The sequence below is a fragment of the Nomascus leucogenys genome, chromosome 4, assembly GCF_006542625.1.
Source record: "Nomascus leucogenys isolate Asia chromosome 4, Asia_NLE_v1, whole genome shotgun sequence".
Taxonomy (NCBI): Eukaryota; Metazoa; Chordata; class Mammalia; order Primates; family Hylobatidae; genus Nomascus; species Nomascus leucogenys.
In genome coordinates this window covers 135,481,326-135,497,002 of record NC_044384.1, presented here as the reverse complement: position 1 = coordinate 135,497,002, position 15,677 = coordinate 135,481,326, and the positions used below count along the sequence as shown (strand labels likewise).

The window sequence follows — 15,677 nt, the reverse complement described above, 5'->3', positions numbered from 1 at the left end:
GGGTGTAAGACCTTTGAAAATAAATGAATGTGTGTCTAGATTTGCCTCTTCAATTACACTATACGTAACCAGAGAGACTTATCAGCTTTCATTGCTCTAACTGTGCCTTCTACCAAACAAAACCTTATTCTAGATTAGAAGTTCTCTATCCTGCACCTCCTCCTTCCCTGACCATTTGATATTTTCTGTGCAATACCATCATTACAATAAAGGTGAAATAGTGAGCATGGATGTTTGTAGGGCACACCACCACGATAAATACACTTGACTTAATTTAGGCGGCTAAAAATTGCCGCAAGCATGTCAGGCAGTTCCAGACATTCAGCATGAAGTGTTAAGGGACTAGCAAGTGATTTTGCTTCCTACAAACCAAGAATCAGTCAAGTTTTTCATCATACCTAAAAGCTAAGGCTACTTTTTCTTTTTCTTTTCTTTTTTGAGACTGAGTCTCGCACTGTCGCCAGGCTGGAGTGCAATGGCATGATCTTGGCTCACTGCAACCTCTGCCTCCTGGGTTCAAGTGGTTCTCCCGAGTAGCTGGGATTACAGGTGCACACCACCACATCCAGCTAATTTTTTTTTTTTTTTTTTTTTTTTTTGTAGAGATGGGGTTTCACTATGTTGGCCAGACCGGTCTGAAACTCCTGAGCTTGTGGTCTGCCCGCCTCGGCCCCCCAAAGTGCTGGGATAACAGGCATGAGGCACTGCACCCCGCCGCTGAGGCTGCCTTATTTCTTTCTTTGAAAACTGCATATGGCGTTTACCTTTGTCAGATTTCATTGGAAATTATTTTTACTGGGAGGAGGAAAAGTGTATTTAATTTCAAAAAATCCTATACAGCATCCACACATTCCCTCCACATGCTACCACCACTGACCCTCCTAGAAACAGGCATTCAATTTTGTAGTCATACAGTCCTTTTCACCTCTGTTGATGGAGATGATTAATGCCACCCCTGTCTTTCATTTGGTGCCAATGTTGTTCCTCTTTCTTTCAAATTAATCTTTGGTGTGTCCTTGATAAGTGTTAGGCTGGTGTCACTTATAAGCCATTTCTTCAAACGCCATTTACAAATTCAGGCATTCATTTAATTTATTTATTCCTACATCGAACTAAAGTTTCAAAGATCAATAAAATTATTCAAGCAACGGGGATGAGAGTCCCAGTGTTGTTTTTCAGTGTACACAGGAATGTACACACACACACACACACACACACTGGCACTGACCTAGTTTCTAAGTCTCTATGAGTGACTACTGTTTTTAAAGATGTATATAGCTTTCAAACTTTCACCATTCCCTTCTATTTCCTTCTCTAATGCTGGAATCCCCTCCAAAACTTTAAGTGTAATCTATCCAAACTCAAACAGCTCACTGATCACCAGATTTTGATTGTTTCCATTAATTATCACTTCAAACAGTTTCGAAATTTCTACCACATTCCACATAGTTTCCAGTTTGCTTTCAATTCCTCACATGTGGGTTCAAAAGCATTCCATGGTCAGCCAGGCACAGTGGTTCACGCCTGTAATCCCAGCACTTTGGGAGGCCAAGACGGGAGAATCACCTGAGGCCAAGAGTTTGACACCAGCCTGGCCAAAATGGTGCAAACTCAGTCTCTACTAAAAATACAAAAATTAGCCAGGTGGGTTGGCATGTGCCTTTGATCCCAGCTACATGGGAGGCTGAGGCATGAGAATCACTTGAACCTGGGAGGCAGTGGTTGCAGTGAGCCAAGATCTTGCCATTGCACTCTAGCCTGGGCAACAGAGTGAGACTCCATCTCAAAATCAAACGAACAAACAAACAAACAAACAAAAACATTCCATGGTCTCTGCAGGATTTAAAGCACTGCGAGAATCAAATGTATCCTTCTTCTTCCATCTCATCCACCTTCTCTCTGTCCTTACATCATCTCAGTGCTCTTCTGACCCTATTTCTACATAAATAATATTTCTTCTCCATTCTTCTTTCCCCCCAGCTTAATCAATGTCTATTCTGATAACTAGCATTTTAGCTTCCTCTCTTTCTTATATTATTCAAAACTATGGACAGTTTCTTCTTTGTACACTTTCTCTAATCCTTCTATAGCCCAAGGCTTTAATATCGCAATACGCTTTGATATGCTTACTTATTAACAATGTAGGAAACACTGATAGATTTTAGACGTGACATGGAATAGAAACGGAACATCAACGTATTGGGATGAGGTTCACCAATAGACTCCCCATACACAAACTGTAATACCATTGTCTTCTGACACCTTAAGTTAAGGTTCAAAAGTTCTGAGTGAAACTTACAAATAAAAAAAATCTAAGCATAACAAATGGGTCTGTTGCAAAATTCACACACAGAGTGTTCACTTCTCAAGATACGCTAAGAAAATCTAAAAATTATGACTGGTTTAGGCAGTCTAAAAAGACATTTTAACAGTATTTATAAAATATGTAAAGAGAGTCTATATTCAATGGGAAAAATTTCCCCTTTTTCTAAGAGTTTGGAGAAGGGGAATCCGTTTTAAATCCCTTAACATTCATTTAAAATCTTGATAAGTTCGCCATAGAAATCAGGGTAAACAGGATGATGAAACAGGGTTTGCAACTTTTGCTTTCCTGTACTGCCTAAGGAGAAGAGACTTGGATGGATTCAGTTCCAGCACGTGATCTTGCAGTCCACAAACTCTTACCTCTTGTTGTTTGAAGGTATTCTCTTGGATTTTGCCATTCAGATTTTCTATGTTGAGCTGCAAATCAAGCAGTGTGGTATTCAAACTTATTAAGGACTTGGAGATTTCATCTATTGCATTCCCATGTCCCTGGACTGAGGAAAACAAGGTACTTAGCTGGAGAAGAATGCCATTAAATCTTTGATCAGCTGTCATGCTGAAATTTTGGAAATGCTCTGTGTCTATGAGGTTGGCTTCCATGCCTGAAATATGCTGGATTCTCTTCTCCATGTTGCTCATATGTTCCATAAAGACTTCTTGAAATCTCATTTCCTCTTCACTGTCATTTCCTTTTCCCGTCAGACTTTGAGTTATATCATTTGCATGAGTTGAACCAACTGAGCAATTCTTCGTTTCCCACTTCAGGAGTTGAGCTGTATATTTAAGTAAAAATAAACCAGTCATGACCTGATCCTTAAATGCATACACTATCCCATCCCATATCATGCCACTCCATTCATTTTATTCCATTCCATTCCAACACTTTGAATGCTAGGCTAAATCGAGTATTTATTTTTAATCTACAATGTGTGAACCACATTAAGTATATTGCTGAGAAGCATACATTCTCCCTTTCCTATTTTACGTTAAGAGGATTCCAGGATTATATCATGCTTTCTGAATTTCTGCTTATATGAATCTTCTTGGCCATTGATTTTGGCTTTGCCAATTCAAAAAAATTCTATAGATTATGAAAGGCTATGTATCTACGGAACTGTTGTTAGAATAAAGTGGACTAATGCTTAATAAAGTTTCTGAAGTAAGAATGTTGAATATGTTAACAATGATAATGCTGATCATGATGATGACAAAAGCAATAAGTGGTAAAATAGTGGTGTCATGCATAGTATGGATAAATTGTTGGTTTATCTTCATCCTTTCATTTGAGCTGCCGGAAAAGTGTCATTTTCAGTTAACGAAGATCTAATTCACAGTTGGTGGAACAGGAAATTGGGCAAATACATTTTTTCTCTTTATAAAGGTACAATTCTCATAAGACTCCTTTTTAACTGTTATAAAATATATATTCACAGCAGAAAATTGAGAAAATATAGATAATATGAAAAAATAATTTACCATGAATCTCACCATCCTAGCTTAAACTCTAGGATTTTGGTGTATGTGTCTCAAACTTTATCATATTATTATCTTAAAATATGACATTTTTAAACAATCTGGAAACAATTTTTTAATGTAATGCTCTATCATAAGTACTTTTTCATATTATTATTTAATATTATTCTACAAAAATAATTTAACAAACTCCACTGTATTATATGTATGGATCTGCCAGATTTATTTTTAAAAAAGCTGCATTTAGTTTGCCTCTCTTTTCAGTAATACAGTCAATGTTTTGATGAACAATCTTGTGATTAATTATTTCCCAAATTAAAAAAAATTCTATTCTAAAATAGTATTTTAGGAACATACTGAGCTGCTGATAGATATTCCCAAATGGGCATATGTTCTCTAAACAAGCTAATTATCATTCTGAAATAATCTAAAGCAATATGTTTTATAGTTTCAAAAAAATAAAAGGCTTAAACATTAACTTTTTATGCAAAAATAGGCCGGGTGCATTGGCTCATGCCTGTAATCCCAGCACTTTGGGAGGTTGAGGCAGGTGGATCACGAGCTCAGGAGATCAAGACCATCCTGGCCAACATGATGAAACCCCGTCTCTACTAAAAATACAAAAATTAGCCAGGCGTGGTGTCAGGCGCCTGCAGGCCCATCTACTCAGGAGGCTGAGGCAGGAGAATCGCTTTAACCTGGGAGGCAGACGTTGCAGTGAGCCGAGATCACGCCACTGCATTCCAGCCTGGGCAACAGAGCAAGATTCCATCTCAAAAAAAAAAAAAAAAACAACATGAATAATTATAGACAATGAGGAAAATGTTAAACACAATCTTATCACTATTCAGTGATGGCTGAGGTTTTCTGTTTTCCTATATCTCTCTATATGTATCTATTTATACCTTTTATCTACATGTATGTTAGTCATATTGATATTAGATTGGATGTATAAGATTTTTCACATTTGACAATTATCGAACAATAAAAAGAATAATTTCATATTGCTCAAAAATATATGCAGCTCTACCTGAGTCTATCAATTTTCTAATAAAAGTGATATGGTGATAGTAGCATTTTTAAAGATTTTTGAGAATTAAACAACACATGAAAAACATTTAGTTCTACCCGTAACTCAAGGATTTTGTTCAATAAATAACAGCTTGGTGTTTACATAGGATCTAGTTCCCTGATTCTAGAATCTTCCTACACTCCTCCATTACCAACTAGGCTACTCTGAACAAGTTACTTATCCCTCTCCTTGCTTTGGTTTTCTCAATTTGTAAAAGTAACAATTACCTCAACAGTGGTGCTGAGCACAAATTAAATAGGCATGTCTATTCCTCTAAAGTGCCTTGTACATGAGAGATATTATCTCAGTTACAGAGTCCGTCGTATTTACTACCTTTACTTAAACAGGCTGTGTGTGGATCACCTGAGGTCAGGAGTTTGAGACCAGCCTGGCGAACATGGTGAAACCCCGTCGGTACTAAAAATATAAAAATTAGCTGGGCGTGGTGGTGGGTGTCTGCAGTCTCAGCTACTCGGGAGGCTGAGACAGCAGAATTGCTTGAGCCTGGGAGGCGGAGGTTGCAGTGCACCGAGATTGTGCCACTGCACTGCACTCCAGCCTGGCTGACAGAGCAAGACTCTGTCAAAAAAAAAAAAAAAGAAGCTGTTTGATAAGCATTACTACTGTAGCTATTATTACATTAAGAGTGTCATCCTAAATATGTAGTTAAATTCTAATTTCAAAAAATACATGACAACATATCTTTCCTTGTTTTATTAATATTAGCTTATTTGAAATAACAAAATATGACAATATTTTGATGTGATCTACAATAGTGTTTGAATTGATTATGTTACTCTATATGTCTTAACGTATCAATAACTTGGAAATAAAAGTATATTTCTTAACTGTATCTCATCACATTTATTAAATTCATTGTGGGGACCAAGTTTTGGGTTGACAGCCTCATCCATGCATTCATTAATTCTATGATTTAATTCTTATATACTAGGTAGAAAGTATTGCTTGAGTTACTCTGGGAAAAAAAGAACAATTGGGAATGGAATTTGACTGTAACAATCAGAAGCCCATATAAACAACTTTGTCAAAATTACTTCAAAATTTTCCTCTAACATTGTCCTTTTTTGATTATTATTTCTTTTGAAGTAGCAGTTAAGAACTTAGATTCTAGAATAGAACTGCCTGGGTTAGCAATTCTGGCTCTGCCCTTTATAAACTATGCTATCGGACAAGTTACTTAATCTCTCATTGCCTCTATTTCACCATCTGTATTAACGGGGTACTAATAGTCAGTGTCCAAATAATTAAATGAACTATATGTAAAATACTTAGACTACTTCCTGGCATGTAATAAGCATTTGATAAGTTTCAGGTTTTTGCTATTATTCATATTTGGATTCAAGATCTGTGATTCAAGTACCTATATGTACAATACTGATTAACTATGGGGAAGCAGCATTGTGTGATAAAAATCGTTTTCTAGAGTTGGATGTTCCCATGAACACAGTCATCTCTCTGCTTTATTTTACTGTGCACATTGCTCTGATTGCTCAACCATATAGTTTTCCTTTCACTGGAAATAAGATTTATTTTGTATCAGTAAAGCTAATATTTTTCACAATATGGAAAGAGAAGCCCCAGTGTGACTAAGGTCACATGACCAACTATTTTTAATTTGACAATAAGTTAAACATGAGTTGACAGTAAATGCTACATTTTGTTAATAGATCTAAAAATACAAATTGCCTGTTTCATCGAACCCTGAGTGAAAACTAATTTTTCTATAAAATGTTAACTTTTTATCATATATCTAGGTAAAGAATGCCAGGGTTTATATTTTCAAAAGTTCACTTATTTTTATTGGAGAGATGGCATTTTGTGACTTTTCTGTTTCACATATGAAAGGAGACAGAATTTCATGGTCTGTGCAACAACCTAAGGAGAGGGTTATATTGGATTCTACATATCATATCTATTCTTTCATATTGGAATTATCTTTTCCTACCCCAAATGGATATTGTTTTCAGCTAAAGAATTTTTAGTATTTCAGTAGCAATTTATATATATATATATATACATAAATTCTTGATTTTTATCTTATTGTTCTGACACAGTATTATGTTGTTACACTCTGACAGTGCTTCAGCAGCTTCTTTAAGAAAAGGTTGTAAATGGAATAAACCTTATAATTAAGAAAATACCCCTCAATATATAATTCACTTCATAGAGTTTTATATATAATATTATATTTCACCCATGAATTCATATTTGCCAAACTTCTACCATTTTAGGGATATATTCTGTCTACATTTGTAATTTTTTATGCCAAGTAGAGATATATATTGCTTTTTAGTTTCTTTTTGAAAAATATACTGATCTAGGACTTAATTAAAGTTGTAAGCGGATTGTCAATTGTTTATTATTAATACATAATAAACACAGTGAGGACTTTTCCAAATTCTGGTGAATCTGATACTGATGTGAAGTTATAAAATTTGAACATTCTTAGTGTCTAGTCAATTTTATTAAGTACCTACTGTAGTTTTAGTAAACAAACTCCTTCAAATCAGTCATTGTAAACTCCAGAACAAATGTGTTGACTTGGTAGTATTTTCTAATAGCTCAGGGACTTTGAACTTGGTTAGAACCTTGAATTATTTTCTGACTCCTGTCTGCATTCTGCATGAGCCTATCAGAAGCTGCGGTCCCGGGTGTTGGCCCTGCAGGCCGTGATTTGCATAAAAGTGATGAAATCTACTGAAATTCTAATTAGCTTCTGGTAATAATCCCAGCAATGAAGCATCATTTAGTTATGCATTTCATATTACAGATAAGCATAGGCATAAACAAACATACAGATAACCTTGATTTACAAGGAAAGTGATTGTTTAATGCCAAACATGTCAGGTCCTTTTACTCAGACAACAATAGTTTGGTTAGTTAGTTGGTTGTTACAGTTGGATTTTTCTTTTAGTTTATTTTTAATGGCCGAAAAGACGTTAATTGTTACCTGTGGAAAATATTTTCCTGTGGTGGCTTTTTTGTTTTTTCTCTTTTTTGTGAGACGGAGTCTCGCTCTGTCCCCCAAACTGGAGTGCAGTGGCGTGATCTCGGCTCACTGCCAGCTCCGCCTCCTGGGTTCACACTATTCTCCTGCCTCAGCCTCCCAAAAAGCTGGGACTACAGGCACCCGACACCACGCCTGGCTAATTTTTTTGTATTTTTAGAAGAGACGGAGTTTCACCTTGTTGGCCAGGGTGGTCTCAATCTCCTGACCTCGTGATCTGCCCGCCCTGGCCCCCCAAAGTGCTAGGATTACAGGCGTGAGGCACTGCTCCCGGCCGACTTTTTTGTTTTTTATTGGCCAACCATATTGTTTTATAAAAACTTAATTAAACTGGGAAACAATAGACCAGAGGTTAGGGTTCAGAAATCTTGGATGGGAACTCCAGCTCCAATACTGAGTTGTCTGAATTATCTTATGTGGATAATGACAATAATTACAGTGTCTGTACACAGGTTAATTGTAAGGGTGTATTATTGTTTTTATTATTTCTTTCTTAGTGGAATTTTTGCTCTGTCTTGGAATACTTCCTTAGACTGCCCTGTAGCAGACGAATTTTGGCCTGGTCTTTAGGACCCTTTTTGTTGTTGTTGTTAAGCTGCTTAGCATGCACATAAAAATGTATCTTATTCCCAGCCTATCTCTTATTAGAGCATACGGGCAGATATTTTATCAGTCATATAGAGAAGAGGAGAGCTATAAGGCACATAAATTCAAATGCCAATCAAAAAAAGCATATGGGCAGACATTTTATCAGTCATACAGAGAAGAGGACAGCTATAAGGCATGTAAATTCAAATGCCAATCAAAATACATCAAATCCATCCAAAATGCTATGAGGGGAATAATATTTACATACGTGCTTAAGGTGTATACAAGTTATCTACCCTTGTAGAAACAGTCAAATCTATCTCTGGTTCAAGTCAGACTCTCCAAAGAAATATATACCTCAAGAGCATCATTTTGACCCCAAGTATCATGTTGTATATTTTTTCTTTGAGAAGATACTATCAGGTTATTTTTAGAGATATTTTAAATAATACCCCTATGAAAAGTGTGGTCATATAAACTGGATTTTACTAAGTTGTAGGCCATTATTCTAAAAGGTCTCCTGTCTTTAAAAACTGACAGAAATATTTTTTCTGCTCTCAGTACTAAGAATAGAAGAGCTTCTCCTGGACAACAGGCTTGTTTTTTATATTACAGCCATTGTTAATGTAAATGATCATGTTATTTCTTCACATTGGCAAAATGAGTACTTTTGAAATTTGTCACCCACATTAGAAGGAGAAGACTCTAGAGGAAAATATATTTTTGAAAGAATTTAGTCCTTTTCATTTTACTTTTACAAATCTGTATTTTTATCATGCACTTCTTTTTTCCATTCTACTTTGTTTTTTTCTAATTTAAAAACTAATTTTTTCTACTTAACTTTCCAGAATCTGTTTTTTTATGTTTCTTCTTTTTTTTTTATACTTTAAGTTTTAGGGTACATTTAATACGTTTGGAGGACACTTTGTAATACAATATTTTCCTTATGAATGTACCATATACAAAAGACAGAATGCTGCTTTTTCGCTTTGGCAATGAATAATTCACGGAATGAGTTACTAAATTTCAAAACTCTGGATTACGTTACCTGCCACTATTCCAGTGAGAGGGATGAGAACTGCAAACACAAGGAGGTAAAGGACAATCAGCGCAGCTTTGAAGGACTTCAGTTTCTCTTGAAGGGAAGCGCTGATTTTAGGATCTAATAAAACAAAAAGGCCCAGCCTACTATTAGAAAGTGTTATCTTCTTCCATAATTAAAATTGTTTTAATCTCCAATTATATTGTTACTAGCAAGCCTACTGGAATAAAAAAGAAGAAAAAATGTTCCACATTTATGCAGTAGAAAGCAAAGGGACAGTCACAGGAAAAGCCAATCCAGGTATTATTATAGACACTTGATTGACTTATCCACTCACTAAACATCCACAAGAAAGTTACCGTGCTCTACAAGTTGTGCTTGTCTGATTTTTTGGAATCAGCTGGTAAATTTTAATATCGACACTTACATATACAAACATAAATTTTATTCAATGTTCATATGGAAATATATTCTGTGTGACAATAAAATTTTCTAAAGTATGCAATTTTTTAATATTTTAAAATCAGGGCAAATATTTATTTTCAATGACTACGATGATAAAATAATTTTCTTGTCCAATTCCTTCTCAATAGTTTTCTATCTGGATACCTCTTATGATTTGAATACAGTGTAGAAAATATTTAAGAAAAATGAAATAAAGTGATTCATAATTTTACTAATCTTTAGAATTGATCAATGAAGCCCACTCTCTCTATATTTCAGAACATATTAATAACAGTAACCTTTTATTCATATGCATTTATATGGTACTGTGATTTATATAATGGGATATTAATTGCAGTAGAGACAAATCAATATAGAGGGGAAATAGATGAGGAAGTCCTTTCTCTGATTAGGTGAATACAATGGTCATTAAAAATTTATTTTCTATGGTCATTGCTTTCATTGATCAATTAAAAAAACTAAATGTTGCTTTCAGTTTGCAAATTGTTAAATTAAAAAAGGTATTGAAAGGAAAAGAAGAGAAAGCTTTTAAAAGGCAAAGAAAAGAAAAGAGCTGGATGCAGTGGCTCACGCCTGTAATCCCAGCACTTTGGGAGGCCAAGGCAGGAGGATGGCTTGAGCGTAGGAGTTTGAGACCAGCCTGCGCAACATGGAGAAACCCTCCCTTTACAAAAAATACAAAAATTAGCCAGTCATGGTAGTATGTCCATGTAATCCAAGATACTGAGGAGGCTGAGGTAGGAGAATTGCTTGAGCCCAAGAGGTTGAGGCTGCAATGGACTATGATCACACCACTGCACTCCAGCCTAGGTGAAAAAGCGAGACCCTGTCTCAAAAAGAAAAAAAAAAAGGAAAGAAAAAAAAGAAAAGGAAAGGAAAGAAAAGATGGAAGGAAAAAAGAAAAAGAACCCATAATAGAAGCAAGTTGAGATATAGTCCACCTGCCAGGTTGATTCAGCCTGAAAAGTGGGAGTCATCTTCTTCATCGCTAATTTATCATCTCAAATGTAAATTCCACCCTTTAAATAGCTCTCAAACATTTTGATTGCTTTTTCTCTGCTCCCAATGTCTCTCTCCTCCTTCTTCAAACTCTCATCATTTCTGTCTGTAACAGCCATCACTACTGTCTTTTCTTATATGTATCTCACTTGTGCCACATCCTCCCAACCATCCTTTACACAGAGCACAAGATCGACTATGCCCTGGAGTTGAAGTCTGTATTTCAGGTTTGCTATGTAAGAACTCATATATGAGGCTTTAACTTTGTACATGCTGCTTCTTCATGCTGAAATGTCTTCTCTGTCTTTTCTGCCTCCACCCATCCCCTTAGCAATATGTATTTATACTTTGAGGTTTAGCAGAATTATAAGTAACTCTCTCCTGACATCTTAAATGATCCTGTTGAGATACAGCTGAGTATTGCTACTTTTTAGCTGTTGTCGTAACCTGTGCAAACATGTTTCACCGCCGCTATATGGGTTGAATTGTGTGCCCCTAATAGATATGTTGAAGTTTTAACTGTAGGTACCTGTGAAAGTGAGTTTATTTGGAAATAGGGTCTTTGGAGATGTAATCAAGTTAAAATGAAGTGATACCGGATTAGGGTGAACCCTAATCTAATGACTGATGTCTTTGTAAGAAAAGAACAAATAGCTACACAGAGAAGACCATATGAAGAAGGCGGGAGAGATGAGAGTGGTGCAGCTACAGAGGCAAGGAACACTAAGGACTGCCAGGAGCCCCTAGAAGCTGGGAGGAGGCACGGGAAGATTCTTCCCTAGAGCCTTCAAAAGGGCACATGGTCTTTCTGACACCTGCATTTTAGACTTCTGCATCTCAGAACTGTAAGCGAATAAATTTCTGTTGTTTTAAGCCTCCCATTTGTTACAACAACTCCACAAAACAAATACAGGCACCTACCACCCATGATTGTGAAATATTAGCTCACGGTGCTAGGATCATATTTATCTCCAGGACCTAATATTGTAGCTGGGAAGCCAGAGGGCTCAATCAGTACTGTAGATTAATTTAATTTCATATAATACTGCCTTACTTTTATTTAAGCTTATTTTTATTCTGTCTCAAGAATACCTCTATTTGTCAAATAAGTATTATTTTAACATCCATATACATTTAAGGTAAGTCTCAAGACTATAATTTTATATTCTGTCAATAACTCTAAGAACGACCTCCATGGGCATCCCATCCCCCTCTACTTACTCGGAGGAAGCAAAGCTGTCATTGAGCGAGCATCAAATTTCACAGATTCAGAGCAGCTATCAGTCTCCTCCTGTTGATTGTGAAAGCGATCCCACTGCTCCATACTTCCACGAAACAAATGGAAAAATAGATTAATTCCACACGAAATGGCTAGGGCTCTTTTGAATAATGTTATAAACTGAAATTTCGGTTGGAAATGGAATCCATATTCTATGACACAATCTATAACAAATAACATTTAATTTTAGCCAAAAAAACACAATTAGTTAAATTATGTGTATGTGTATATCTGTCATATACAGCAATGTATTAATCTTACCCATAAGTTTTAACTTTCATGTAAAAAGACAGAAGTATGTGGAACTCTCTCATGTATCTTTCTATTTACAAATGTGTATCTCTATTTTTAGAGGTGTGTTTTCTGAGTGTGGGAAAAGGGGTAGCTCTTCTTTCCTAGCTGAAAATTTTTTACAAGTGACACAAAATAACTACTAAAATGATTTAATCAGTAATTTAATAGAGTAAAAAGAAGGAAATAAAGAAAGGTTTGGATCCGAATGCCCTGATTTGACTTCTCACAAAAGCCAATTTTCCCAGATAATTATTTTAATTTGCCTTGACCTCAGAAAAGAGAGGATTTGGGCACTATGCCTGCCTTCCTTCATCCTCTTCCTCCACAGTGTTTAAATCCATTAGAGAACATAGTCCTTGCCCATATCAACATAGGATTCAGGAAAACCAATTCTCAGAAATGACGCACATACAAATTGTCATTGTGAACTGCCAAATAAGGAATTTCCTTAGTATTATTTTAATTAATCTATTCGCTGAAAAAACAGTAATTTCCCTTAGAACAAATAGTTTTGCGTATTTGGAATAAATAAATATTTCCTGGACCTTTTAAGAAAATTATTTATAGGCTGGGTGCAGTGGCTCACGCCTGTATTCCCAGCACTTTGGGAGGCTGAGGTGGGTGAATCACCTGAGGTCAGGAGTTCGAGACCAGCCTGGCCAAAATTGTGAAACACGTCTCTCCTAAAAATACAAAACATTTAGCCAGGTAGCAGGCACCTGTAATCCCAGCTATTCCGGAGGCTGAGGCAGGAAAATCACTTGTACCCCAGAGGCAGCGCTTGCAGTGAGCCAACGTTGCACCATTGAACTCCAGCCCGGGAAAGAAGAGTGAAACTCTGTCTCAAAAAAAAAAAAAAGTATTTATTTATTTATTTACCTATTTTCAGACAGAGTCTCACTGGAATGCAGTGGTGCAATCTCAGCTCGCTGCTACCATGTTGGCCAGGCTGATCTTGAACTCCTGACCTCAAGTCTGCCTCCCGAAGTGCTGTGATTACAGGGGTGAGCCATTGCACCCGGTCTCTCTCTTTCTCTCTGTCTCTCTCTCTCTCCCCTTCTCCCTCTCTCCCTTCTCTCTCTCTTCTCTCTCTCTTCTCTCTCTGTCTCATTCACTCTTTCACTTTCCAGTGCTTTTCTCATTTTACATTGGCAGGCATACAAATATGCCCTTGTACCTTTTTCAGCATAATCTCTATTTTATGTGCATACTAAGCAGCTTTAAAAAATGTTCCTGTGTCTCTTTAACATGTATCAGAAACATTGGAAAGGTTTGATAAAGAGAAAGTGATGGGCCTCACCCCCAGAGTTTCTGATATTTGAGGTGGGGGCTCAAGAATTTGCAATTCCAACAAATTCTCAAGAGGTGATGCAATTGGTCTCAGGATCACATTTTAAGAACCTTTCCCATAAAAGGTGATTATATGCCTTCTTTTGTTGGACACAGTTCCGCTCATGTGACTGACAAATTTAGCATAAAGCCAACATCTTCTGATCATTTCTTATTTTCTTGAATGCTGTGTAATGGACTTAGCACAGCACAGTTCCAACTGAGTACACTGGCATCTTCAGGACAGCAAACTCAAATCCAGCCCAGGAAATGAAAGGCGATCATTCAAATGCAAATGTTCATCCCACTGTGGGGAGAGGCAGCGACATGTAAGGATATGACTCAACTCCTGTCAATATATTTTGAAAATATCACCAAGAAGATTCTTTATTTGGCAGTTTGCAGTGACAATCTTTGCATATTCCTCCTTTCTGACAGTTGGTTTTCATGAATCCTATGTTGATCAGACAAAGGACTGTGTTCTTTAATGGATCTGACCACTGTGGAGGAGGGGAATGAAGGGAGGTAGGCATAGAACCCAAATCTTCTCCTTTCTCAGGTAGAGGCAAAGCAAAATAAATAAATGATTATCTGGGAAAATGAACTATTCTAAGAAGCCAAACTGGATTATTTGGATCCACCCTCTTCTCTATTTCCTCCCTTTAAATTTACCCTATTAGATTTAAAGAGCAGTTTTACTCACCAATCAAAACAAATGAACAAAAAAACCAAATAATTAAAAAAAACTGAGATGACAATAAAACTTAGCAAAATTCACTTTAGAATATAGTTGAATAATTTATAACCCTTTAGGAATATACCCAGTAATGTGATTGCTGGGTCAAATGGTATTTCTGGTTCTAAATCCTTGAGGAACCAGCACACTGTCTTCCACAATGGTTGAACGAATTTACACTCCCACCAACAGTGTAGAAGCATTCCTATTTCTCCATATCCTCTCCAGCATCTGTTGTTTCTTAACTTTTTAATGATCACCATTCTTGGAACCAATCGAAATGCCTATCAATGATAGACTGAATAAAGAAAATGTGGCACATATACACCATGGAATACTGTGCAGCCATAAAAAAGAGTGAGTTCATGTCCTTTGCAGGGACATGGATGAAGCTGGAAACCATAATTCTCCACAAACTAACACAGGAACAGAAAACAAAACATCACATGTTCTCACGCATAAGTGGGAGCTGAACAATGAGAACACAGGGACCCAGGGAGGGGAACATCACACACTAGGGCCTGTCAGGGGGTGGGAGGCAAGGAGAGGGATAGCATTAAGAGAAATACCTAATGTAAATGATGGGTTGATGGGTGCAGCAAACCACCGTGACATGTGTATACCTATGTAACAAACCTGCACATTCTGCACACGTATCCCAGAACTTAAAGTATAATTTAAAAAAAATGAAAAATGAAAACCCTATAGTTTAAGGCAATTGGAACTACATACTAACGCTTTTTAACTTTGAACTCAGTTTGTAAAAGATGGATTCACAAAAATTGTATTCATGTATACCTGGTATGTATAGACATGTCAATTAAGGACAAAGATATGTTCTGAGAAATGCATTGCTAGTCAATTTCATTGCTGTGTGAACATCACATAGTGCACTTACACAAACCTAGATGGTCTAGCCCACTGCTCCTAGGCTACAAACCCACCCCAGGCTGTGTGGTCTAGCCTATTGCTCCTGGGCTACACAGCTATATAGCATGTTATACTGTGCTGAATCCTGTAGGCAGTTGGAACACAACGGTAAGTATG

General features: G+C 36.6%; 1 protein-coding gene across 5 annotated transcripts in view; it reads right to left on the bottom strand.

The window, feature by feature from the left end:
* MSR1 (macrophage scavenger receptor 1) overlaps positions 1-15,677 on the bottom strand; it is a 431,365-nt gene that overhangs the window by 63,223 nt on the left and 352,465 nt on the right. For 4 of the 5 annotated variants that reach the window (XM_030812343.1, XM_030812339.1, XM_030812340.1 and 1 more), the window contains 3 exons: positions 12,214-12,317; positions 9,535-9,648; positions 2,686-3,098 (listed from right to left, as the gene is read on the bottom strand). In XM_030812343.1, coding sequence (XP_030668203.1) covers positions 2,686-3,098; positions 9,535-9,648; positions 12,214-12,316 — 630 coding nt within the window. In that variant the 5' untranslated portion in view covers position 12,317. Of the gene's footprint in view, positions 1-2,685; positions 3,099-9,534; positions 9,649-12,213; positions 12,404-15,677 lie in introns of those variants that run through there. The other variant, XM_030812342.1, reaches the window with a different exon arrangement.